At 41.6% G+C, this 27,381-nt stretch overlaps 1 protein-coding gene across 1 annotated transcript; it reads left to right on the forward strand.

Moving 5' to 3' along the window:
* Nucleotides 1-1,051: 1,051 nt before the first annotated feature.
* Nucleotides 1,052-23,644, forward strand: LOC144738815 (1,4-alpha-glucan-branching enzyme-like; the record flags this gene model as incomplete). The annotated part of the gene is made up of 7 exons (XM_078621806.1): nt 1,052-1,167; nt 2,754-2,881; nt 3,170-3,268; nt 11,290-11,400; nt 11,488-11,659; nt 20,007-20,190; nt 23,513-23,644. Coding segments are annotated over 7 exons (942 nt in total), but the record flags the coding sequence as incomplete, so codon positions are not given.
* Between the last annotated feature and the right edge of the window lie 3,737 nt (nt 23,645-27,381).

Consider the following 27,381-nt stretch of genomic DNA (forward strand, 5'->3'; position numbering starts at 1 on the left):
ATGGAGAACATGGAGGAGACACTGTACACACTGTGGACATTTGCATGCAGGCACATACATACTGTCTCCGCAGCCGTTGTTGTATGAATGTCGATGCAGCACATTGTTGTGAACTTGTGAGGACGCAGTTCACATTTAATAAATGTCACGATTGTGTCAGTTGCTTCGCCACTGCTTTCCAACGCGACATCCGTGCGTACAGTGATTTATTTGGTGCTCGTTATGAACAGCCACATTGACACAACCGAATCTTCAGTTGGAACCAATGTTTCCATGACAACGCAGTGCTGAATGGGGAGAGGGGAGGCTGAATGGTGTTTTTTGCCTTGAGTGGCTGTTCAGACGCAGATGAGTCTCCCGGCGCTCAGTCGGGAACGGGGGCCATTTCTGAAATCCACCTCCTCCAGCCTCCACCTGCCCAATCCCGTCAACGAGCTGAGAGAGCCATTACGTGCCTGTGGAGCACACTTAGGGGTTCCAAATTCAGCCAAAGTAGTACTTTGACTCGCTGATCACATGTTGATATCCCCAGTTTTTTCAGTTCTTTGCCCTCTTGCATGTCAGAAGAGGCGCTTGTCATACAATGAAGATGGAAGCCAAAGCAAGTAGAGGCGTATGCTTTATCTCAGCCGCAGAAGAGGGAACTCAATTCCCCTGCATGGTGTTTGTTTACCCGACTGCAGCATGAAATCCTATCAGTTTGCGTGTAGAGAGACGGACCTGGCTATACAAAACGTTTGCCCAGTGGTCATGAAAGTGGTCTGATGGAAATCAGAAAACTTCCCTGTGTACTGTAAGCTGCTCATTTCTCATCCTGACAGCTGGATCACTGAAAGACAGTGTCTGCTCTACAGCGCAGTTAATGAAAACACCATCCTCTGTCACTGACACTCCATCGCCAACATAATGAAGCTTCGGCTATCAATATGTGAATGTCCTGTCGCTGTGAAAATTAATCTCTAGTGCTTTAAGTGCATGATGAGATATGTGAATAATTCACAGCCTCTGGTTTGTGTGACCTTGAGAGTGCGTGTTTGTGTGTGTTCTGTAGCTGGGAAGTGCTTCGGTTCCTGCTGTCAAACCTCCGCTGGTGGATGGAGGAGTACCGCTTTGACGGCTTCCGCTTTGACGGCGTTACCTCCATGCTGTACCATCACCACGGAATTGGTAAGACCCGTGTGTGTGTGTGTGTGTGTGTGTGTGTGTGTGTGTGTGTGTGTGTGTGTGTGTGTGTGTGTCTCTCGCAGGGTTGAATATTGTGTGTAAACATGTCATCCTTCTCTCTGCTGAGACCAGTGTTGAGAATCTTCCTCTCTACACACAATGATTTAAAAAGTCACCATTCTGCTGATGAACTGAACACTAGTGTAACTGAGGCTGCTTGAATCAGCTCCTGTCTGATTGGAAACCACATTCCATTTCAGCTTTTAGTTGCATCTAGTTGCAGAACAGGAATAACAGAAACAGAAATGAAAGTCACCAAGTAAAAAAAAATAAGATGACTTCAAACATATATGTCGAGTTACACTCATGTAGAATTCACTTTGTTTTTATTGGTAAAATGTTCCTCTGTGTCAGGGGTCACCAACACAGTGCCCACGGGCACCCAGTAGCCCTTAGGGACCTCATGCAGTGCCCACAGGCCTGTTCTAAAAATAGCACTGTGATCATTGAAAATGAAACTATTACAGAAATTGAGAGAAATACCGTGTTGCATAGGGAACTCAAGTATTTCTACATTATTAATCACTGTTGATGATGCGTCATGATTCTAATTCAAGTTAAACCCTGCCAATTTTGTTATTTTCAGAAATGTGTGTCAAACTGTTAGGGGGTAAACTGTTGGATTACTCAGTACCATTGTAGTAGCTCACACTTTCAAACAGGCTGGTGACCCCTGCTCTACGTGTACGCTGAAGATGTTCCCAAAGAATAACGTGAGGAAATCAGGATTTTTTGTTTAAAACCATATAGCTGGAGATGTTTCTACAAGGATTACAGATAGAAACTGAGTTGTCCGTAAGGAGTTCATGTTGTAGTTCTGGAAAAGAATTTTTTTTAAAAATGTCAAAATATGTTCCAAGAAGTGGGAAAAAAAAAATCCAGAATTTGTCACGGTGGACAGACAATGAAACTGTTGAAGGAGGGATGTTTCCTCACCGTTCTGTGAAAAGAGAATGGGACACAATGTTCCACCAGTAAAGCAGGCAGCTTAGATTGTCACAAACTGACAGTCAAAAGAGGCAGACGATGTTATATGAAGTTACACCAGCAGTCCATGTAAAATCACATTGCAACTGTAGTACACTGTTGTAGCTACATGTTTTGTATGAAAAGTGAGGTGCAAATAAAGTTTATTATTATTATTACTATACTCAAGAGTATAAAAGTGGAGAAAAACACACTTCCTGCACAGACATTAGACGAGCGAGTCTTCTTGCCTGCAGCACTTTGTCATGTGCATCAGTGGAATGGAATGGGTGAAATCAAACACCTCAGTAAATTGGCCAACAGTGATAATATGGTGACTAAATTTAGCTGCTCTCTAACTGATTGAGGCGCCGGCTTGCAGCAGAAAGAACAAAACACCTGTAATCAACACGTGGCTTTTAGTAAGTTGGTAAGATGTAAAGCTTCAGCGTGAAAGTCTGGAGACATGAAAACGCTGTGTGTGTGTGTGTTGTGTGTGTGTGTGTGTGTGTGTGTGCGTGTGCGTGTGTGTGCGTGTGCGCGTGTGCGTGCGTGTGTTTCAGGCACTGGCTTTTCAGGGGACTACAGCGAGTACTTTGGCCTGCAGGTGGACGAAGAGTCTTTGGTGTATCTGATGCTCGCCAATCACATTCTTCACTCTCTCTACGCTGATTGTATCACCATCGCCGAGGTAAAGACCGCACTCGGCGTCCACATACTTTACAGCGACACTGCCCGTGGCTGCAATTAATCTTCAGCAGGCAGTTGTCAGGAATGGCTTACTTAACTATTCATTGGTGCAATTAAACGTAATACCAAAGGAAATGAGATGACATTGTTTTTTGGCCTGCGATATTGGATTTTAAGCTCTTAATGTTTGATTCGTGTTGATGGGACATCGGGCTAGCAGTTGTGGGGGAAAAAAATCTTTGCACCGTAAGGTCAAACGTCAGAATGAAGTAGTGCTACTTCTCTGCAGGACGTGTCAGGGATGCCGGCGCTCTGCAGAGGGGTGGAGGAAGGAGGACTGGGGTTTGACTACCGGCTAGCGATGGCCATTCCAGACAAGTGGATTCAGGTGAGTTCTACTCTGTGTCTCTAGAAAAGGTACGGCGGGTGGCGGATGGCGGGTCGCTGAATCGTCCTCTCCTCGCTGTGGGGCTGTGGTGTAAATGTAAGCCAGCGTTTTTCCAGTGACGTCATCTACTGGAAATGTGTAAATATCTCAGTGATTTACTGAAACCACCTTAAAACGCTGATGAGATTTCAGACGAGGTCTTGGCTCCCTTAAAATACATTTTAAGGATGTATTTTCATAGTATTTTCATACTCGCAACTACATATTAACATTACATGACATTAATATTTCAATTAAGTGTCAGATGATTTACTATTTGGTAAAGCCTCTAAGCAGCAAACAAGAGTGTCACTGATGGAGATTTTAGAGTAAATGTCTCCTCCCGTCACCTGTTTGTACTCTGGATGACCAGACACGTCTTCACTGTGAATGACAAAAGGCTGATTTACACTGGAAGCATCTGCAGTCCACAACAGCTGCAGCGTGTCTCTACTCCATTCACAGCATGATCTCAATTCACATCGGGAGCGTTTCAGCAGCGGAGTGAGAGCGCCCAACAAGTGCCGCGAGACAACGAGGTAGAACAAGAGTCAAGAGACGGCGTGAATAAACAACAACAGAAAAGAGCGAGACTTCATTTACTGATACACCACACATTCCTCCTCCATGTTCTTTTGATTCAACCATGGGTAAACAACCCTCTGGTTCTCTAAGTTGAATGGCCGCAGATGCTTCCAGTGTAAATCTGCCTAAGGATGTTTAAGGCCTCCTCCCACCTTCATGGTCCTCATGCTGCCAGCCTCTGCGCCAACACAATTATAACTCACAGCCTGTTTTATGTTTTATTTCTCACTTAAGTGAACACAAATCTGAAAAATCTTTGTCTGGATGCCCTCTTCAGGAAACAGAACCAGCTACAGCAAGAATGATGAGCCCTTTTACTGACAAGGATAAAATGAAATTAGTCTCAATAGCCCGCAGGCTCTGAATCGGCCACAAGGCTTGAGAAACTGAGAGTAAATGCAACTAATCTACAAGGAAACAAGAACAAGTTACATATTAATGGAAAAAGAAATCATTCTATACACAATTAATGTTACATCAGCAAATGTTTCGTTTCCCTGTTTTTCCTGAGCCTCTTAATGCCTCTTCAAATTTTTAGAAGGTGGTTGAAAGTCTCCTGATGTGCCGAATTGATTCTGCACTTCTGTACTATCCTTTTTTTTTGGTTCATGAAGCTACGAAGAGGTGTTCTCATGAAAAAGGTCTTTGTGTGTTTATTCTAAAGCAGCACTCATGTGTTTTTCTTTTTCCCCTCATTTCTTCCTGACCCGTGAATGGGAAGGTCATTATTTATCCCTTCAAACACAGACTGATGAATAAATGATGGACGAGACACACTTGTTGAAAATAAAAGCATCTGACACATTCGGAATCACCTTTTTCTGGCTTCCATGTTCATGCATGGACGTATATTTTTATTTGATGTGTACAGCAAGAAAGTCTCCATCGAAGTTAACATCTGAAATTTGCAGTGTGTTTTATCATTTAAATAGAGCATTTGAATAGGGTGACAGTTGCCTGAACGTTTCCACTCGAGTAAAACTCCTTGCAGCTAAAGGTGTCACAGAAAATGTTATTAATGAATATGAATTCACTGCAAAATTTTTGGGGAATTTTCTCCTTTGTCCAACAACAGCAGCAACAAAAAAAATCCTTTCTCTTGTTGTATCTTCACCATTCAAGCACACAAGCCAATTTGTTGCATCATTAATTCAAAAGGAAGAGTGTCAGTTATTGTCACTGATAGTAGAGACAGTACGAAATGAGCTGATGAGAATATAAAATATGAAATATCAAAGACAGTTTGTAGTTGAAAACGTTGCTATTCCAGCAGCAAGCGACACACATTAAGAGAAGTCTCCTGGGTAAAGACCAGTTTTCCTGCCGACTGTCAGCATTTCTGAGCAGATCCATGTGTGGTGAAGGTTACCATCCATCATGCCGAGCAGCAAAAGGTGCAGGTGTTGCTAATGTGTGCACAGCCGGGAACAAAAACACACAGGGAAATGAAAACCACTGAACATGTGACTCACCAGAAAAATGTCAGAAGTATTTTTCACATAGGTGGATGGCTGGATATTATAATGTCCTAATAATTGAGTAACAGAAAAAGAACTAGATCTTCAATCTTTCTCTAAAAAAATAAAAAGGGAAAAAAGCTAACAAAAAACAGGCAGAAAATAAATATGAAATTTGCAAATACTATATGCATCATGTGAAAAACATTGAGATTTAACAATTTAGCTTGGTGGAATAACCGACACAGGACTCTGAGGACAAATCTAAACTCTTGAAATAATATTGAAATTGAATTGAAATAAAATGCATCCTCATCACCTTCACCGTCTGAAAGATACTTTACACATATTGCGCATACATTTACATACTTTTAATGGATTTTATTTTATTTTTAAGATCGTTTAAATCATTTTTACTTGTGCTGCCTTTAATTTTTCTGATCTTTTCGCTGAAATGGAAATAAACCTCACTGTCCTTACATTCCTGTTCTGCCTTAAACTTAAAGTTGAGAGCCCTTTGATAACTGGAATGATTTGAATTCACTAAATTACTCAACTTAACATCAAATGTAGAATGTATGTAGAATAGGTTCAACCACCAAAAATTCAACCATGATTCGCAGGAGAGCGATCCTTTTAGACGGCCAGTTTCAAAGCATAAATACTGAATTTTTACAGAAACACAAACAGCTTCCTGCCACCAACTGTAATAGAAAACAGCATCCTCGTGAGATGTGCTACCACCCAGTGTTGTTTTTGATCAGACATTAAATTCTGGCCACCAGATATCCTCCCTCCTCCCATAACAACTGGTGAAGCACCATTTTAGCTCTGCACTTCAGCCCAACCTGCCACTGTGAAAGTACTTAATGGCTCACAATGGGAAAACATTGTTCCTAACAGTGTGACTAACAGAACATTCATGGCAAATCCCACCAGAGATGATTCACACTCACACTGAAAAATATACTCTGGAAGAATTGGAAAAATCATAAAAGGTATAAAACATTAACTAAAAGGAAGGCTCCTTGTACCTTAAATGTAAATTTATCAACTACGTTCCGTCAGTATTCTCAAATGATGACAACTTTCACACAATAATCAGACAGTGGCCATTACTTAAGTCAAGCCGTGTTCATACTATGGTAATACAAGTAAGTGAAATGAGTAAGTGAAACTTATATCCAGGATATAAGTGAAATTATCCTGGATGATGTTGGCGATGGTCAGTGAGTGAAAAAGTGATAAAAAGTGAGTAGTAATCCATACATGAAGGCAATGAAAACCACTGAGACACTACAGATGTATAACCTCAGGGCGAACTGCACGCTCAGTTAGACCCGATTTCATACTCTCAGGTGTCCGACAACCAACTGGGTCATGAGTGCTGAACCTGTTTCTTACTTCATAGCGTTTTCATTTTCTTGGCGATTCGTCAAAGAAAAATGCATAATCAGTGTGCAATATTCAGCAAATGTCACTTCAGGAAGAGCCAGTAAAGGCAGCATACTCTCTGGCAGAAGATTCTTTGGGGGTAAACCAATAGTAGCATTTTATAGTGGCACAATGTTGTCTTATGGCGCTTTTCCACAGTTCCAACTTGGCTCTACTCGGTTTGGTTCTATTCAGGCACCTTTCCATGATTCAGTACCTCTTCGATCTGGGTGCTGATGTCACAGCTCCAGCTGCGCGACACTGCAGTGTCAGAATTTTTTTTACCGCATCCGGAACATGGAGATGGAGCTCCACTCCAGGCTACGGTCTCTCTGTCCGGCTCCGTCCAGCTCTGTGACAAATGTTCGAACTGGCCAAAAATCCCCAAAAACGTCTGTGCTTCCTTAAAGGTCCACAGTCCAACACATCATACATGGTATATGAGAACATAAGAAGGAATAAAGAACTGAATCTCTGTCGCCTGTAAAACTACTGGTAGACTCCTGTGTCGAAGGTAGCGCTTGGATGACTCTATCTGCAGTGACCAATCAGAGGACGGCCCTCTGTCTGTAGTGACCAATCAGAATTTTGTACCAGCTCATCTCAGAGTTGTGAAAAAAAGTACCTGGTATCAGATACTATCGCCACTGGAAACGCAAAAAAGACAGGCGGTGAGGGGAAAAAGAAAAACACATTAGTGTGGCTTTAGAATAAACGCACAAAGACCTTTTCCATGGGAACACCTCTTTGCAGCTTCATGAACCAAAAAAAAAGGATTCAGGTGCAGAATCATCTGGCACATCAGGAGACTTTTAACCACCTTCTAAGAATTTGAAGAGGCATTAAGAAGCTCAGGAAAAACGGGGAAACTTTGTACATTTGCTTATGTAAGACAAAGAAAACAAGAAAAGCCTCTCAATGACGGTGATGGTTGTTACTCCAGTGTTACTCCAGACGTGACCTCCTCTACGGTAAACACAGGATCAGGATCATCCTCATCACTCATCTAGCGAGGTTCAATGTGATACTCATTTACATGCACCCCCCCCTTTTTTTTCAATTACAATTGTCTTCTCCCTGAGAGACTTGAATCGCGACGCTGAAGGAGAGAGGTGAAAGTCGTGCACTCACAGGAACATGCCCAGGTATAGTGTGTGAAGTACACTCAGGGTCGTCCTGGCCTCTTCTCACACAGTGTCAATTAGGGAGGGATTAGAATGAACTGAAGTGGAGCCTCTAGTGAGGTGTGCGTCTCCGACAAGGAAAGACGGAACGATGAGGGCAGACATTTTGACAAGATCGAGAGACAGAACCGGAAGAAGAGTGAGACAAACAAACCGAGCTGTGAGTTTATTTATAGATTTACATTTGTGCACAAATGAATTTCTCTTGGTTCTGCGAGCAGATCCAACGGCGTGTTTCATCTCCGCCATGACTGATTGATATGACTCATTTACTGGCTGCAGAAGGCTGTTAGGACCAACAGGCTGTGAAAAATTAGGATATCCTAATGAGAGTGACCAGATAAGACGCACAGCACAAGTTGAGGATGATTCAATCTGATTATGACCATAGAATGCTGTCACTCCTAATGGATAATGTTACAAAAGCCCTGTAATTTAACAAGAACGCTTCCCTCCAGCTACAATAGATTGAGCTGTAATTGAAACAATTAAAGGCGGCCGAGGTAGAGGGCTATGATGGTCGCAGCTGGAATAAGAGAAAGCAATGCAGTGACTTCTCCGACATCCCTCTGCTCCTACCAGCTCTTCAGCCTGAATGACCTCCAAGTCAATTGTCCCAATTTCCAGTTTCCGTTCCTCCATTTATTTTAATTGAATGAAAATATCAAGCTGCACACCCCACTCCTTATTAGCCTTGGAAATCCATTTCTTGTCCACATTCTTTGCTCCGTCCGTCATACTAGAAACACTTTCAATTAACGTATCAGAATTCAGGCTGGCGGTGAGCAGCTGTAAATTGTTTACTTCAACATGATGGCGACTCGACTGCTGAAGACACGTTCGCCCTTCCTTCCTCACACTCTAGTTTAACATCAGTTTTCAACATCAATTTTTCCTTATTTTATTAGCTAACTACCCTTTGAGGCCTGGTTGTATGGTGTGCACTGCTGGTGCAGGATGTGTTTCTTTTGGTGAAGACATTTGCGTGGGCAATAATTTCCCTGTAAGACTATAAAAAAAAGCCAGGCATTAGTTCTGGATTGAGTGCCAGAGTTTGTTTGCTTACCTCTGGGGGCGGTGCTGTGTCTGTGAGAGTGAGGGGTGGATATCTCCATAGCAACGCAGACACACTTCCAGTAGTGTTTGCACAGAGGCAGGATGCTCACACAGGAGCTTTTTAACAGTATCTGCCTCCGAGAATTTCCCTTTGCTGTGTGACAGCAGGTGAGGCTCTTAAATCAGCATATCAGTGGCTGGTAGATGACCTCATCCTGTACCTCTACTTTTTTTTTTTTTTTTCTGGCTCTGCTTAATTAATCTGGCGACTGTGGTTGGCTCCAATAGCAGGTTTGTAAAGGAAGACGTGTGCTCTGCTCATTATCATTGATGAAGTGGAGTGTCAGTAGTGCCGGCGAGCTTGGCTAGTCAGGGCTGATATGGGTGAGTTGGTTGTAGGGAAATCGTCACTCTCCGACGCTACCACTCCCAGATTAATTGCTCCCAGACCACATTTTGCGGTTGAATTGAACCACAATGATTCATAATGGGAGTGTGATTGTTCATTATTATGGAGGCGGCCAGGAGGATGTCTTGCAGATGAGTGATATGTGTGCGCTTGTGAGAATAAAAGAAATCAATATTTCAAAGGTCTGTCTGTTTTTTATGTTGCAAGAATACATGTTTACATTTTGAAAAAATGTAACTTCACATCAAATGATCTGCACGACCAAGCAGTAGTATCAGTGATAATGGAGGTTCTATTACATTAACCAGTGTTGTGTCTCAGATATACTATTTATATTTTGATTTTTCAATTTACCAAATGTTTCGCAAGCATCACTAGTCACTTCTACAATGTTTGACAGATTTCTTTTTCGTCTTTCTCTTCTTTTGTTCATTCTTTCTCTATGTCTTTTCTTTTTTACATATTTAGGAGCTCATTGTGTAATATCAAATTTGTTGTCTTGTTAGAAAACCAGCTGCAGTTGAAGCCCCAGTACAATGCCAGTGATACATAATTCCTACCTGTGCTATTGCTGTAATGCTCCTTAGCATGTGCCATTTAGATGAAATAATAATAATCATAATGGATCAATCTTATATACCACTTTTCCTAGATACCCAAAGATGCTTTACAGAGGTTACATTATTCATTCACTCCACATTCAGACCCTCATGGTGGTAAACTACATCTGCACTGGGGCACACTGACAGAACCGTGGCTACCAATTCATGTCAATGGCCTCTCCGATCACCACCAAACATTCGCTTAAATTCACACACTATACAACGACAATAAGCCAGAAACTTCGACATTAAAACAAAGAGGAAAAAACAGCATATTGGCTGGTGGTTTGAAATAAAATATGTGCAAACTGTCTCCTGTCAAAGTTCCATTGAAGATATTACTGCTGGTTCATAGATGAGGCCACCTGAGGTACAGAAGGTGAGTGAATCTGAACCGATGGAGCTGTATAGAGCAGAACAGCTGCTGTTCAAGCGAACCAGCCACTTCATCTCAGACATATTGATTGGCACAATTTAGTCTCTTTACTCAGAGGATTATGGCTCTGTAGAGTAATATAAAGGTTTCCTAACATGTCACTCAGCTGTCATGGCCAATTCCACCCAGCAGACTTCTGCCTGTCACTGAGATGGACTTGTGAAGTCCCCCACCGATCAGCGAGGTGGCCTCTCTATCACCAAGGGTTCCTCGAGGCCATTATCTCTCTTTTCTGTTGTTTCTTTCTTTTAGGAATTTTATTGACATTGTGTCGACCTAGTTTATCAAACCTTTACTGTGCTTTACTTTTATCTTCGTCGCCTTTGCGTATTATCAATTTCCGTGATTAGGAGCAGTTGGTGTGACTGTAGGACAGCAACATGTGGGTAGATGTACTCAAGATGCATGTTTTGGTTTCTGTCTAACCTATGAAAAGGATTGCCGGGCACTCAGTGTTCCTGTAGGTGTGCTATCAGCAGGCATTGATCCTGGTTGGATTTATTGTTGAATCTCCGTTTGGATGAGAGGCTCTGACCATGTCTATCTCAGGTGAGGCCAGCTGATGCCTTACTACCCATGGGCTGTAGTCAAGTTATTAAAAACTCCATTACAGCCATTCAAAGCCAGACATAACTCACAGTGTGGATATAGAGATGTCAAAACTGAGATTGATCTGAGAAAGAAGTAGGAAGAAGAGGAAGTATAAAGGCTGCCAGACCCAAAACACCGAGCTTTAGACATCAGTCAGACTCCAAATGCATCTCTCAGGTGCACATCTATCATACCTTGTCTCAATAACCCTTCTCTGCCACTGTGTAGATCCTGAAGGAGTTCAAGGATGAAGACTGGAACATAGGCAATATTGTACACACGCTGACCAACAGGCGTTATGGTGAGAAAAGCATCGCCTATGCAGAAAGTCATGATCAGGTAGGTGTTTTATATCCATGACCCTACCACAGTATAGACCCTGTATTGGAGATTAAAGCTCTGAATGAGCCTTAACGGCATTCCCAGGCTCTGGTTGGTGATAAGACACTGGCCTTCTGGCTGATGGACAAGGAGATGTACACCAACATGAGCTCCTTGATACCCATGACAGCCATCATCGACCGCGGCATACAGCTACATAAGATGATCCGCCTCCTAACTCACGGTCTGGGCGGGGAAGGTTACCTCAACTTCATGGGTGAGTCATTATCATACTGCCCAGTCTGGGTGACTGCGCTCATGTATCGCACACTAATATCATCTGTTGCCCATGCTCGTAACCATAGCAACATTAAACGCAGCTCATTTTCAGGATGATGTAATATAAGGCAGGAAGAAAGACTCATAACCAATGGCGGGTTTCTTATAAATTGACAATATACCGGTAGTGGTTGTGATGAAGAGGAAAAAGAAATGGAGAAGAAAGGAAAATGAGGAAATGGCACATGGGCACAAGGCATACCTTGTGCAATAGCATTACAACCATTGCTTGAAATTTTCACATTATTTTCCTAAATGTTTTTGATTTTGCACAGACAGTAGAAGACAATACGTTCAGAGTTAGGTGGTTTTCTGTCTCAGTCATACAGTACTTCACCTTGAAGTGAGCATGTATATTTCTCAGGGAGAGCAGGCTTTTATGCTTAATCTATGTGAGATTATCTTTTGCAAAAAAGGTATGTTCATGTTTTTGACATTAAGATTAAAATGCATGTTTTGTATAACAGGTTAAATCTGTGTCTGTATTGCATATTCAAGCCTTAATACCATTTCATAACGCACTGATTTCCAGTGACTGAATATGACTAAAACTCTAACTAAAAGGTTTCAGATTACTATCATATGACTCAAACTAAATGGTGTGTTATTCAGCAGACTAAGGCTAAATCAGAGTTTTCTGTCAAAATCAACACTGACTGAGTGGTAGATGACGAATGGATATTCATTGTTCACTCCATCCAAGTCGTCCACGGACAACAGGAAGTAACCAGCTTCAGTATACAGTGAATTTGATGAAACTTCATTTGTTTATCTTTTTCATATTTGACAAGTTACCAGCTCATCGCAGGGTCACAAGAAGAACTGACAGACAACCATTCACACTCACATTCACACCTATGGGCAGTTTAGAGAGACCAATTAACCTTACCCCCATGAAATGATATTGTTTAGAAATCCTTTTTTTTTTATGTTGAAAATATTTGGATGGAGCCCTTGTTACTTTTATCCACTTGGGGGGAAATGTGCTGGTTTATTTGAGTCGTGTTGCTTTCATGATCTGTTCCTGGAGCTGCTCGCCACCAATGAGTCACCGCTGAAGATAAGCGTCAAAGGAGCTGTTTGAAGTGGGGTTAACACTGGTTAATACTTACTTTCTGCAGCCGATGTCAGATGTAGGACAATAGCTCAAACAGGGTCTTGTTTTGAAAGTGGATTCGAATTCTCAGATGCATCTCATTTTGAACACATCCAAGCTTCAACATGGCTCGATCGAGGCCTGCAGCTAAAGATATGAAAGCAATAATTACCGATGTTAGTAGTCAACCTTGGCTCAAGGGCTTGTGTTTCCATGCATGTGATCTCTGGGCTACCATGAAAACAGCCCACACGAGTTATCTACAGCATTGTAGCTCCACCTGGTGATTATGGGAACGGGTCTGTGGAGGCCAGACACATCGTCTGTGCTGCCTCCTGAGATTCTCTCTTTTTTAAGTTGTTATTTCTTTTAATGTTACACTTTGAGACAGTTCCGTTGGACGGGGTTACAGTGGTTCCTTGTTATATGGTTCCTATCATATACATAGCACAGGAAGGCTCGTAGTGAAGAAATGGTCCACACTTTTATTTGGGTTTGGTCACCCAGTAAGCCTCCTGAGACTCTGAGAGAAGTAATCTTTTAACTCTTTTAAGAATCAAATGATGAACAATCCTACTGGGGCGGCTTGACTGAAGCAGGATGTGAAATTCATTTCATGTAGACAGTTTATTTGCAGTTTATAGCAATAAAAGGTGATGATCTCGTTTAAGCAAAGCTAAAAGGGACTCTGCTGCAGTCAGGTGCTTCAACCTCCTCTGGGTTTTCCGTGATGCTCTCAAACAAATCAGGGTGGATGACATAAGGAAACAAAGTTCAGTGATGGTCTTCAGTCACTGATCAGGATTTGCTCATCCTCTGGTTTCTTGATTCAGATTTCAACGGAATGAAGCAACAAGTCCAAGATAAAATGTAACACAAAAAATGTAATTGTCTGTATCAGTCGGTCTAAACAGACAGATAAGGAGAAGTCAGTATTCAAACTTCATTTCACCTCATTCTGTCATGAAACGCTGGAGGTTGGAAGAGCAGAGGAATGAAAAGAAGGCCGTTATTAAAGGCAGGGAAAGAAACATTGTTCTTGTTTGAGAGATGCTGACGGCTCTCTAAGAGAGAAAACCCTGACAAAACTTTACAGAGAAATATTGCACTTAGTTTCAACCCCAACGACTTTGCAAAGTTCAGGCCATCGGCTGAGGATTAGGGAAGTAAAGGAAAGAAAATCAAGTAAATCCCTGATCGCATGCCATGTCAATGGATCAATGATGGCAGAGTCATTTAGCCTGTGCTGAGCAACAGCAAATTGTTTGAGCAAGCTAATCAATTTGAAATGCCAAGCCTTGAAAACCCCATTTATTTACTCATGACCAATAGCAAACACAACCCAGCAAGAGGACACTGGGAACATCCATATTTGAGATGCTGTGAGATGGATACTGTAGAGGACGTTGGAGTGTCTATGACATTAAAGCTGCGAATGGCGTGGCGGTAATGAAACGCCTCAGCAGTTTTGTCATTACATTAGCAGGGACAGAATGTTAGGCTCCCGTTCCTCCTGACTTTCAAAGCTCACGGACTTAAAGTATGTTAACCTTGCAGATTTATACTCTAAATTATTGAGATAAAAACGTCTCAGAGAACTCAGTATTCATGAAATGCTACAATGGATCAGGCGAATATTATACTGCAGCCTTGGATGAGGCTACTCGAACATTTCAAATGGCTCTGAGAGCTGTGAAAACGAGGCTTTCAGCTGATCAAACCTCTGAACACAGTCAGTGAGCAAACTGTGAGGAAGAAATCAATCCTCAATGTAGCAAGTTGGGTTTTGTTTTTTTGTTTTTTTTTTTTTTGGTGTGTGTGTTTTTTTATTTTATTTTATTTTTTTATTTTTTACACAGCATCTAAAACCTGCTGTGACTCCCACTGCCCCGTCCTCCCACCTTTCCTCATTGATCTTCCTTCGCCAGAATCCCTCCAATGGTAAACACATTGATCCTTGGTTCCTTCTTGCTCTGCTAATTACTGGGTGTGGGGGGGTGACGTGGTGGCACTGTCAGACTCTTATCTGACACAGGTCTGTGTTGAGGAGTAATGGGATGAGGCAGCTGAAAAGCTGTCTGACATAAACTGGTGCAAGCATGGGTCATCGCATCGCACCATTAATCGCATCATTTTTGAAAGCAACAGCATCATCCAAGAAAGGTTCAGTTCTGCTTCCTCACACAGAAAGAGCAACCAGGCCTCATCCACACGGTTGTGGACGGTCGACACCTGGTTGTGTAAACACATGTGGCCAATCATCCACATGGATCCTGTAAACACACTTTTTTGAAACCTGGTCTTAGGGTGAAAAAATCAGCATATTTTTCTGTATCGAGGTTTCATCAGAACAGAAAAATGTACTAATTTTCCACTGAAGTGGTTTTTATGTGTGTGTAACATGTAATATATGACGAGCGATATGTAAATTCATGTTTCTATCTCCGTCAGACTTCGTTGGTGTGATGCTTCCATGCTGTCAAATCTCTAATTACTGTGAATAGCATGTTTTCATTATGTATACAAATGATATACAAATATATCCAAATTATAATTAACTAATTATACTTTAATGACACTGAAAAAAAATAATAGAAGCGCTCCCCGTTTTTCATCTAAGATCACAGACCCTGAGGTATTTTGTTCCTCTAATGATCATTTTATTTATGTGTGTTTTCGTCGGCCTTGTGCAGACTGTGCTATCTGGTTCGTTTCAGCTGTGAGGAAGCGGAGGAAGGTGATTACCATGGTGATTAATTCAGGCATATGGGAGAAACATTGTTGTATTATCAGAGAGGAAAGAGCAATGATTACTTCACGGAGGTGTGTCTTACGTGTTTCTTCAAAGCTGAGATGAAAAGAAAAGACAGACCGGCACGAAGCACTGAACAGCCTGTACGTGGAATCAATCATCTCCACTTGTCTTTATGAAATAATAAAGTCAAACAGCTGATAGAATATACAGGCAACGTACGCTGCCACACTTCTGCCTGTAATGAATTTGAGGTGTTTGGCCGAGGCAAGGACCTTGATGTGTGCTTGCTGATGTATTTTTGTCTCTATGTTGGTATCGTTGTGACTCTTTCTGCCACACATGTCCTCCCACCGCAAATGAACGAGAAGAAAAAGTTTTTAAGCTGCTTGCTCATTAATGGCAAAGTCAACACTTCAACATTTCCCCCCTGCAAAGTCATTTTTTCTGGGTATATTTTGATAGTTGGTGTTCAACTAGTGTCGGACATGTGTATGCTGGTTAGTAATGGGAACTCACTTTGAAATATTTGCCGTGCAGAGTGGGTTAAAAGCGTCTCATTATTTTTTTTTTTCTGACACTATTCAAGCCTTCAGCTTCCTTAGTGTGAACCAAAAAATACAAAACCAAAAAGGGAAAAATGTCTTTTTTGTTTCTAGACCATTAGGGAACTGTAGTCAGTTGTTAAAAAGAAATCAAGAGTTCTAAACTGAAGTCACATGCACTGACAGGTAAGTCTTTCATTGGACTGTTTTTCAGCATCATCGCTGCTATGTGAGCCTGCAGGGAAAGAAATCAAAACAAAATTTATTTCACCTGCTGACAATAAGTGACGCCAAGCTCACCGGAGCTTCATGTCTAAACTTATTATTTTCCACGGTGCTCAGAACTAGTATTTACAGCTATTTTTATGCATTTTATGAGTTCTGACGCTCATGAATACTGATGAAAGTATAGAAACTGCAGGCAGATCATGCTGATTGATAAAGATCCCCACACATCCAGTCAAGATATCACATCATTTTGTCTGTGGTCCAACAGAAATCTCCAAAAACGTTGTTCTCAGTTCTTAAGAAACCAATGTATTAATTGTCCTGCAAGTGTCTAATTATGTGAGTCTGCAACATATTGTAATCCAAAAGTGCAAAAGTTTGGCGCATAACTAGTCACATACACTGTTTTGTGTGGAATTATTGGGAATTGCGTGCTATGAATCACATTAATGCTCTAACAGTTTTTGAGAAAAAACCTTTTTCAAGATTTTCAAGGTGAACCAGATTAATTTCAATAAAAACATACAATAGAGTCCATTCAACAGCATTCTTGGTAATCAACTAATTCCTGCTTACTGACAACTTTACTCAGGTTTCTAGTGTGAATGCACTTCCCAACTACAACCAGATTACTTGACAGATGGTTTAGTATTTGTATGATGTAGAATTCATGCACACAAATAAATACATATGCCAAAATAAATACAGCCAATGGGTGTTTAGACACTCCCAGACTGTATACAGTCTGGCCAAAAGAGTCTGATTGTGTTAACGTCAAAGTGAAAATGACCCCAGTCCTCGGTTGATTTATTACCTCAGTAAACAAACAGCTCATAAGTTTATGGTCTCAATCACCAGTAAATTATGATCCTGTTTCAAGTGGAAGAGATGATAAAGCAGCATGTCCTTTGGGTATAGCTGTTTTCATTGTCCAGTTATTACCATGGCGACAGCAATGTGCTCACTGCTGCCTCCAAAATAACAAGCTTAGATGCCCAAAATGGCAACCTGCAAAGTCCAACTGATGGTATCCACTTCTTTTACACGGTCGGTGCAAACAAAAGCCCTTGAAATGACTCATTGCTGCCTGAGAAGTGCATTTTCTTCTCCTGATGATGATGATGATTTGTCTTCCTTCAGCAGAGCATTTACAGTGGTTTGCTCTCACCCCATCATCACTTACTGTATGCAACCTGGTGCAACACAGATTTCATGTCCAGAGGGCCCGTCAAAAGCCATTTTGAAACATGGAGGAACTTTAAAAGAACTGTTCATGAGCCAGTGAGAGGGAATGTGAATGTCAGAAAAATGCATTGGTATTGCATCGTATATTGGTGTCAGGGAGTAAAATTTGATATTCCTCATTGAACTTACTACACAGGTGCTACTTTAAGAGTAGAATACCTTGCATAACATACGGGAGTATTCCACACTGATAAATATACTTTGTCTACATGTAAAGAACTAATAAAAGAAACATTTCTGTTCTTTAAGAAATATATTCTAAGAGAGCTCAGGCCTCTGAGTGCTCTCATATTTCCACCCAATATTATCATCCTCCATTCACTAAAACAAAAAACAAACCTCCGTCCCCCGCCCACTCCGTCCTCCGCCCCCCAACCACTGCTGCTATTGTGGAGTTCTAGACACAGATGTAGAAAATGTCCCTATCTACAATGAGTAAGAATCCTTCAACAGATTCCTGGATCCAGATGGTTCCAGAACACTACCAACATTTACCAACACTACCAATTTAATCATTTAGTCCTGGTCCATTAACAGTATTTACTGAACATTTTATTAAAATTCATTCTGAACTTTTTGAATTATTTTGCGAACAGACAAACAAATGTGTGGATTGTGAATTTGATAAATGCCGGCACAGGTAAAAATAGTGCCAGTATCTACTGCTGCATGTAACGGATGTAATGAAACTGAACTAACATGCAGTTGCTGGAGGCCGCTCTGCAGAGCACCAGTCAGCTCCTTCAGACACACTTGGGTTCTGTGTGTTACTGACAGACTGATGTGGCCGCAGCAGAGACTGCTTCTATCACTGAATAGCCACTCGACTTTCGGGGTCAAGGTAACAGTTAATACAAACTCTTATCACAAAAGGTCTAAAGTGCCGTCTGATCCCAGTAAGAATGAGAAATACAGAAATACCACGGAGGGAAATTTGTTCGTTACAGCAGCACAGCTCTCATCCAGCCAGTGTTGGTGACGGTGTCCTCCATTTCTTTGTCCCAGAGTTCTTTGTAGGTTCAAAAGGCAGCGTTTGACTTTCTACACACACCAAAAGAGAAATATCAATACAGAACTTGAAGTAAATGTGGATGGTGGACACATGGCTGCTGGAGTGCAGGAAGGGAAGTCATTTTCAGTCCGAGATATAATTACATCCTTCACATTTTTAATTCAGCTGTGTGGGAGGCTTGTTATTGATGCAGATGTCACAAGAAAAGGCTCCCTCTCTTCCGCTCCCCTCTTCCTATCCTCCCTTTCTCCCTTTCTCTGACTCAGACGCTGCAGTGATCTCGTTGTTTTGGCAGTCGAGGCCTCATTGTTTGCTACTTCTTTAACACTTACATAATGCATTTGACTGGAGTCTGCTGTCAGTCCCCGTCCGTTCCACTTCATCATCTTAGTCTGATTTTTTTTTATTTTTTGTTTTAAGGAGGGGAGGGGAGGGGGAGGAGGTGTGGGGGAGGGGGACTGCACCAAGTCCACAACTCGCTTCTGTTCTGTTGTGATGCATCTTTGTCTGCCTCTTGTCTGCGTTTCCACCTCTGCGGGGAATTCAATTATCCAGACTCTTGTTTTATGATGTCATCATGACATCCAAATGACAGATTCATTATCTTATCTCCCAACGTTACACAGTGAACGCATCAGGACTGCTGTTTCCTAACACATCCAGACTCCATCCATCCATCTGTCTTGTTCACTTCCTCTGTCAGTTAAATGATGTTAAAGGGAAATGATTTACAGTCACCAGTAGGGGAAACAGTCATAGAAGTACTTCAAAGTTTTAAGAGTTAAGATGATGATTCAATGGCCGACTTATTGTGTTCTTTGCATGATGATGTTTTATTTTTATGCCTATTTGTTATTCCTCCATGGAGGTAAAATTGATGAAGATTTACCACAGATAATCATTATTATTATTGTTAAAAATAACACAAAAATCAGCCAACAGTCAGTTGGTTTTCCTTCATTTCCAGTGATCAACATTTGCTCTGTCACAATGAAACACACGTTTATGTGTTATTGTGACTTACTGCACTTGTTGAAAAGGTGTGACTCCAGAGAGAAGAACACTGACATTTATATGCAGTGTTTTCATTTGTTCATTTTCACAAGCTTTACTCATGAAAGGATGGGTTCCAGGGTGACAGGAAGGTTGGAGCACTGCAGCCGGTGAAATTATGAGCGCTCTGTGGTTCTGTTTTTAATATGGAAAATACCAGCCTCTGCCTGGGGTTAGAAAAAGGTCACAGACAGTCACTGACTCTCATCTCTTTAATCTGTCTACTGGTGACTTAAAAAAAATGGAATAGACCTGGAGAGACGCTCGTCTGTTGCAGCAGAGTGTGCTAATCTACAGACACTGTGCCTGTGCTTTCATTATGTACAGTCTTTAATAGCGTGCTCTGTGTTGCAGGGAATGAGTTTGGCCATCCTGAGTGGCTGGATTTCCCCAGAGAAGGGAACAATCAGAGTTACCACTACGCCCGGCGGCAGTTTAACCTGCTGGATATGGATCACCTCCGCTACCGTCAGCTCTACGCCTTTGACCGGGACATGAACCGTACGGAGGACAAATACGGCTGGCTGGCTGCACCTCCGGTAAGGACACCCTGGGCTGTGCCGACAAACCCACATGTCACAGCAACACTCTTAGTTAGGTATGGAATATTTAGAACACTACCTGTTCCTCAACAAATCGATTCCCCAGCCTGCGCCGTGACGCTGTTGCATCGTTTCCAAATTGGAGCGCAGTGTACGTCTCAGGCAGGTGGCGATAAATGCAGTGGAAAGACAGTTCTTTCTGGTGGTGGGTGCTGTCAGGTTCACCTTGACAAGATTTCACTCTCATTCAGCTGTGTGTCTCTTTGCCAGCGAAGATCGAAGCTGACAGGAGGAAAAACAACTTATTTTGTCTTGAAGGGTGACAGGATGCAAACGTAATAGTAACTGAAGAGTGAGGCTAAAATGACAGGGATTAAATGTGACTCTGTGTAATTGACTCCAAAACTACTCTTCATAACATCCAAAGGAAATCAGATTAGAGCTAGTTCACCTTGATGCGTTCGACTCACACCTGCCTATTCCTCCATAGATATGAGTATAATTAGACACATGTCAGGTTCAGGAGGATCATTTCTGCAGATTAAATAAGAGTCGGATGTGTCTGCAAACACACTGGGACTTTTTCAAACAAGGAATAAAAGCTGTGGAGGTACGGCAAAGGAAGCCTGGATGGTTCCCGTGCTCCCTCGTGAGGATGGGGAAGGGGGGTAGGTGTGGGGAGTGTTAATCCAGACAGACGCTGCTGGCAGGAAGTATACATACATTTGGCACCGATTCTGATCCACTGCTGCCTGCTGGTTCTACTGTTTCTCAGCCAGACAAAGTATGCTGAACACATCATCTGCCTGTGATCTTTCATTGCGTTACGAGTTCTGTGGGAATTCCACACACTCTTCCAGTATATAACCGTATTTAAGTTCTTTTCTTTTCTTTAGTGATGATATTTAGAGATTGAAGCACTGGGCAGCTTGGAGGTGAAAGGACCAGAAAGCCCTAATCTACTAATCATTTCATCATCAATACTAGACAGGTTGTTTGAAATGTTTTGAAATGACTTTCGAGACAAAGGAGCAAAGAGACAAAATATAAACAGGTAAACACCTTGGTCCCAGGCCCTGCAGGTCAAAGACCAGGGCAAAGTAATGACCTCATCAAGACTGACCTAAAGATAAATTATTTTTATGGAAAAGGACATGACTCACCAGCCTTAACGCCTGTGATCTAGATAAAGAATAATCATATAAAATACAGAAATATTTGGAAATATTACTGTTACTTTGAGATTGTGACAAATAGATAAATTCCTTATAAAAGATCATTATTTAATAAAAGAATTTTTTAATGATAATCTGTGGATATTCAGCCTGTTTCATTAAATCAAGAGACTCAGTTTCAATTGTGTGTCAGTGGCAGTAAAAAGCTGCAAAATGTCTGACTGGTTGAATAGCTGGAGCTGAAAAGAATAAAAGCTAGCTAGCTACAGTGGAAATGACTCACTCGGAAATTAATGCAGATCACCTTAAGACCAGACCATCACAGTTAACGTTGATAATTTGTGACTCATTTCTGAATTTCTCTTATGAGATTAAATAAAGTATCACTCTATCTATCTATCTATCTGTCTGTCTGTCTGTCTGTCTGTCTGTCTGTCTGTCTGTCTGTCTGTCTGTCTGTCTGTCTGTCTGTCTGTCTGTCTGTCTGTCTGTCTGTCTGTCTGTCTGTCTGTCTGTCTGTCTGTCTGTCTGTCTGTCTGTCTGTCTGTCCGTCCGTCCGTCCGTCCGTCCAGAGATTGTGTATCAAGTGTCCAAATATCTAAATGCCTTACTAAAATAATAATGTCTAGTGACAATATTCCACACCATGTCACCCTGGTGGAAGGGTCCAAGGGCATTTAGTATTTAAAATGATAATCAGACAACGCATCGCTCCCGCCTCTTTGACACAACTCAGTGAATCGAAGAAGAGTTAGCAGTTTGTTTTACTTGTGCCGTGCAAACTGGAACTGATGATGGGTCGTAGATGTACTCAGATCGATCATTCACTCATAATGAGGTAATGTAAGTGTTTGGAAACGAGTGGGAGGTTCATTTAAACAGCATCCAAGGATGGAATGTTCCTGTTGTGGTTGCTTTGGTCCTTGTGATGTCAAGTCACCTCAGTCTGGACCAAATGCCAAACACACTGATTCCAGTGTGTATTAATGCCTTCTAAGGGTGAGTAGAAATAAATGGTCATCACACACAGATTTGAATGGACTGGAATGGAAAGAAACTGAATAAGAAAAACTTTATTCATCCATGGAGGGAAGTTTGATTGTTACAGCAGCTCTTACCAAGAATTTAAGATGAAACTGCATATAAAACATGAACAAAGTAAAAGTTACGTAAAAAATTAGGTACATTATCTAAATAACTGTACAGCTAATGTACATTGTAAATAGACATAGTAATAGTAGTAGAAATGAAATAGTTTTATTAATTTTTTTTAAATCATGCTGTAGCTGTGTTCTTTGATGAAGAAAATTTGTCATGCTATAGCCATACTTTTATTGACTAAAAAAGTCTTAATATATCTTTACTTTTTAATTTTTTTATGAAAATAAATCAAAGAAGAAAAAATGCTAGCTAAACATGCTCTTTGAGAACAAATCATGCTATATTAGCCTCACGTTTTTGATGAAAAAAGTCATGCTATAGACTTATGTTTTATGCTCAGATTAAAAAAAAAATACAAGTGTGTGTTTGTGCGTACATGTACATGTGTCATTTGTATGTTGATTTTGATGTTGTCCATCACACAGATTCTTATGAAGCCAGTTGATTTACATGTATTTATTTCCATTTACTGTACGTACAGATTGATGTTGTTTCTCTTGACGTCCAGAGTCGGTGAGAAAGAGCCGGTTGTCACTGGAAATGTTTTGACGTCTCTTGTGGAAGCGGTCTCGGTAAAAGACCCTCACCTCATTTCCTTTCTGCCTTCCTCTCTGCCTGTCCAATCGCAGGGATACTTATCGTGAATATACCACCCTGGAATTGGCTCGGGGAACAAGGCATGAAAAATAGAAGGCTGTGTGACATTGATAATCTCTGCTAATGAGACATTAGCGGTAGCTCGCTCTGGAGGAGAGTGGCGCCTGTCGGGGGCTGTGAGTGTGTGCGTCTCACTTCCCTGGGCCACCGCTTTCTGCTGATGCGTGCAACCTTAAATATGATGTGGGAATATTAGTGAGTATTTGGAAATGTGTCGTCCACTGATATAATGTGCCTTATTGTACCACTCTAAAATCCTAGATGAGGAAGGTAATGATTATTCATGAAGACGTTTTTCATTAACTTTCTTTTCCCCCCCCGCCAGGGCCTATGTCAGCGCCAAGCATGAAGACGACAAGGTCATTGTGTTTGACAGGGCGAACGTGCTCTTTATCTTCAACTTCCACCCCAGTAAGAGCTTCCAGGGCTATAAGGTGGCTGTGGAAGCGCCTGGAAAGTATCCTTTTTGGCCTCATGTGTCATGTCACCACTTCTCGCTTTAAACAGTCACGCATTGGATTTCCCCTGTCACGCCACAGCGCACATTGAGAGTAATGATGTCTTTGTTCGTTACTTCTCTCAGGCATGCTGTTGAGCTTTAGGGAGGAGGTTTCAACCAAAACATCAAATGAGAGAATGACAAATGAAGGTAACGAGGGTTGTGGTCACACTGGATTTTTTTGGGGACAGTAATCAATGTGTGTATTTATTTTCAGTGTTGTGCTGTGGAAATGTGCTTCAATTGTGACGGTATCGTATACACACAGTATATTTTTGTGTGGGACAAACAGGATCTGGGCAAACATGCACGGAGCATGACAAGGGAGACGTTCTGTAGTTGTTTGTATGGAATGTGTTGTAAAGCAGCACAGTTATGACCTTTACTGATCTAACTTTAGCGATGATGTAACGTCATCTCACATATCGCCAACAAGTAATAGAGATGCTGCTACATCCAAACAATAGTGAACACTGACAGCCAATCAACATCCATCTCAATCTACGAGGTGTCTCTTTATAGAGCCAACAGTCATTACATTTACTTTCATCCAAAATGGTTGTATCAGACTATGTTCCCATAGCACATGTAGGAAAGTCCCTGCATGTGTTCCACATTTCCAACAGAGATTATCAGGTAAGCGACCCATCCTATGGAGTCAAGAGTAAAGTTGAAAGTAAAGTAGAATCTATGTCTGTGTATTAGCTTATATCAGTTGAACTTCCCTCTAGCCTCCCTGATATGTTTCCCAGAGTAAACCACCAGTTTTTCTGTGGTGACTATATTCATAGGAACTCTTCACCCTGTGAAGCACAGCATCAATTTTAGTTTTGTGTGTGTTTAGATTTATACACAAAAAGAACATCACAGAAAATCAGCAGATGTTATACAATATTGTTTAATGCGTCCACTTTCACAAAATCAGCATGTGCCAACTTCCAAAATAGCCGCCAATTCATCGCATCCGATAATCACAGTTCTATGAAATAATTACAACCAGTGAAAGAACAAGACAAACAAAAGCCAGTCTCTGTGTGTCATTTCTGCCATGGAAAATTCAAATGAATTTTTCATTTAATTAATTTTTTTAAAAGCTATTTTCATAAAAAAACATAAGTGACCATGAAGGGAAACGGGTTGAAGGTGGACTGCTGGACCTATGTCCAGTCAGTGAACTCCAGTCAACCTCACGCATCGTCTTCACTCCTAGATTTGAAGCAGTTCTCTGAGGGTGTTTCTTGTTCTCGCCTGAGAAATGGATCTGGGATTTAAAAAAATACATGTGAGGTGTTTCCTCAGTGGCTCGTACGTCTGCGGTAACGTTTTACCACTGACTGTTGAAAGACGCAGGAGTTAGTTGTTTACAGTGGTGTTGTTATGCTATTAGAGAGAAATAACAGCAGAGCCCAGTGATTCAGAAAATGCTCTCTTTAGTGGTATTGGCTGTCTGTCTTCGCAGCGAGCAGCCAGAAGAATTTAATGAGTCCCACAGTTGTGATTACAGCAGGCTTAATGATCAGGGATGTGATGGGGGACAGGAAGCTGACAGATTTGTATTTATTCTAACGGACATCACTCTCTTCTGGGGCCCATTGTAGCTCGTGCCAGCGGTTTCTGGGATGGATACGGGGCTGTGTTGCTTTTTTTCAGCTCCTTCTTAAATAATATGATGCTGAGACAAACCCAGACAGTGTTTGTCAGTTTCCAGTGGACGCCAGCAGTTCAAATCACCTCGCATGAACAGTTCTGTCTGCAGTTATTATGATTCACTTTACTGACTATGAGGCCGTTTTTCCTCTGTCATTGAAAGCTGAAGCTTTAAATCGATTAGAAAATGATGCTTTTACTAATCAGCACGAGTCATTTACATCAGCATTACAGTTTTTCTTAGCCATGACCATGACGTATTAGTAATAGAATACAGACTATTTCATATATTTTTATTCATTTATTGATTGTGTGAAGATTAGTTGAGTACTTTGAAATGGATACAATTTATTGTTGTTGTTGTTGTTGGTGTTGCTGCTGCTGCTGCTGCTCCTGTTGTTGTTGTTCTGCCCGTATATTTTGACTTGATCACCAGAGTTATTATTGGTGATTTGTATATTATTGGTGGATAAATGTTTAGTTTATAATCCTGCTGTGCTGTCATGGAAAGATGATGATTATTGTGCATGAAAATGATGCAAAAAGAACCTTTCTCTGTTGTTGAACAACAATGTGTACATGACTGGAAAAAAAAACCCACTTCTCATCTATTATGTTAATTAGAAGCTTGTTGGATGTGCAGTAATTGTATCTTCTTCCTTGTGTGTTCGGTGTCTGCAGCCTTGATGGGGTGAAACTCGGGCACACACTAATAGCCTTGCTGCACAGTGTCTGTAACACCATTTTCGAGGGCTTATTTTCATTTACGGTAGAGCTGCATCTTCCTCCTGGTGCTTCTTTTGATGTTTAAGGAGAGGCCTCAGACATTGGTGGGTTGGAGGAAAATGCAAATAAATGTGAGGGCAAAGCTCTGGCTGTCATTATACAGAGAAGCAGTAAGCACATAAAGGCAAATGTGCAGCGTGTGTGTTTGTGTGGTAGGAAGGTAAATGCGCCATGTGCGTGTGAGGAGATGTAGATCCTCCGATGGGAATGTGAGCAGAGGATCCAATTAGGGGAGAAGACAGATGAAAGTGCCACTCAGAGGCAGAGGAGGTAAACAAGACAAGCTCAAAGAGTCCAAAAGTGCTTTTTCACTTTTTCATTACACTCAGCTGTCATATACTTAAACTTTCTTCTACAGGTGAGGGTCAGCGATGTCACAGCAGAGCCCGGCACCTTTTGTTGTGTCTGAAAATAATAACCAGATGAGACTGACCATGCTGTGTGCCACTGAAAATGGATTCAACAGGGGCTGTTATTTCTGTTGCCGACACGCCATGCACCGTATTAGCTCAGTGGGTGTCCTTTGCCAGCAAAAAGCACCGTTCATTTATTTTTGTTGCCCTTTTGTCCAGTGTTGGATGGGCACACATCAGCCTGGATGGGTTTCCATGTGCTTTTGCTTTTTATAATTCTTCTGGAACAAAATAAGGCATCTGCAGTGTGTTTCTTAATTATGAGAGAAGATGCTGTTCAGATTCTTTACTCCTTCATAGCTCCAGTTGTGGTTAGTGTCTGGGCTGCACTGTAATCCTGAAAGTCGGCTGTCTTACCTCGGAAATAAATAACAACTCAACTGCAATATAGTCATCATCCCTCAGCAGTGGCTGTAAGTTTTGAGGCTCAGTGACTGACCTCTATTTTTTTGTCTAGCTTTTCACTGCTCCCTCTCCTCAAGGAACAGGAGGCAGAGAAAAGTGGAACGCCCCGCCAAAAGAGATGGCCATTGAAATGCAGTCAACACCAGCTTTCTGGACAGGCACTCAAACCATCAGTGTTTCCCATTACTTTCTGTGTGACTGGTCGTGGAAGCATTCTTCAGGCAGTTGGCTTTATCTGGCTGGTTGGAGTGTTTGAAATCCCAGTTGGGTCTCGTCATGTAAGCTGCACCTGTCAGGGCAGATTGGTCTTTGATTTACACTCTTCCAATAGGCAGCGGAGACGGTGTCAGGTCATCATTCTTCCCTTTCGGTCTGAGCTGTTCCTTGAATGCTGTTTGGAATAATTCCACAACAGGTGCCGTGACTCTGACTCACCTGAATCTA

Source organism: Lampetra planeri, unplaced genomic scaffold (genome assembly GCF_965212315.1).
Source record: "Lampetra planeri unplaced genomic scaffold, kcLamPlan1.2.h2 scaffold_1177, whole genome shotgun sequence".
Classification (NCBI taxonomy): Eukaryota; Metazoa; Chordata; class Hyperoartia; order Petromyzontiformes; family Petromyzontidae; genus Lampetra; species Lampetra planeri.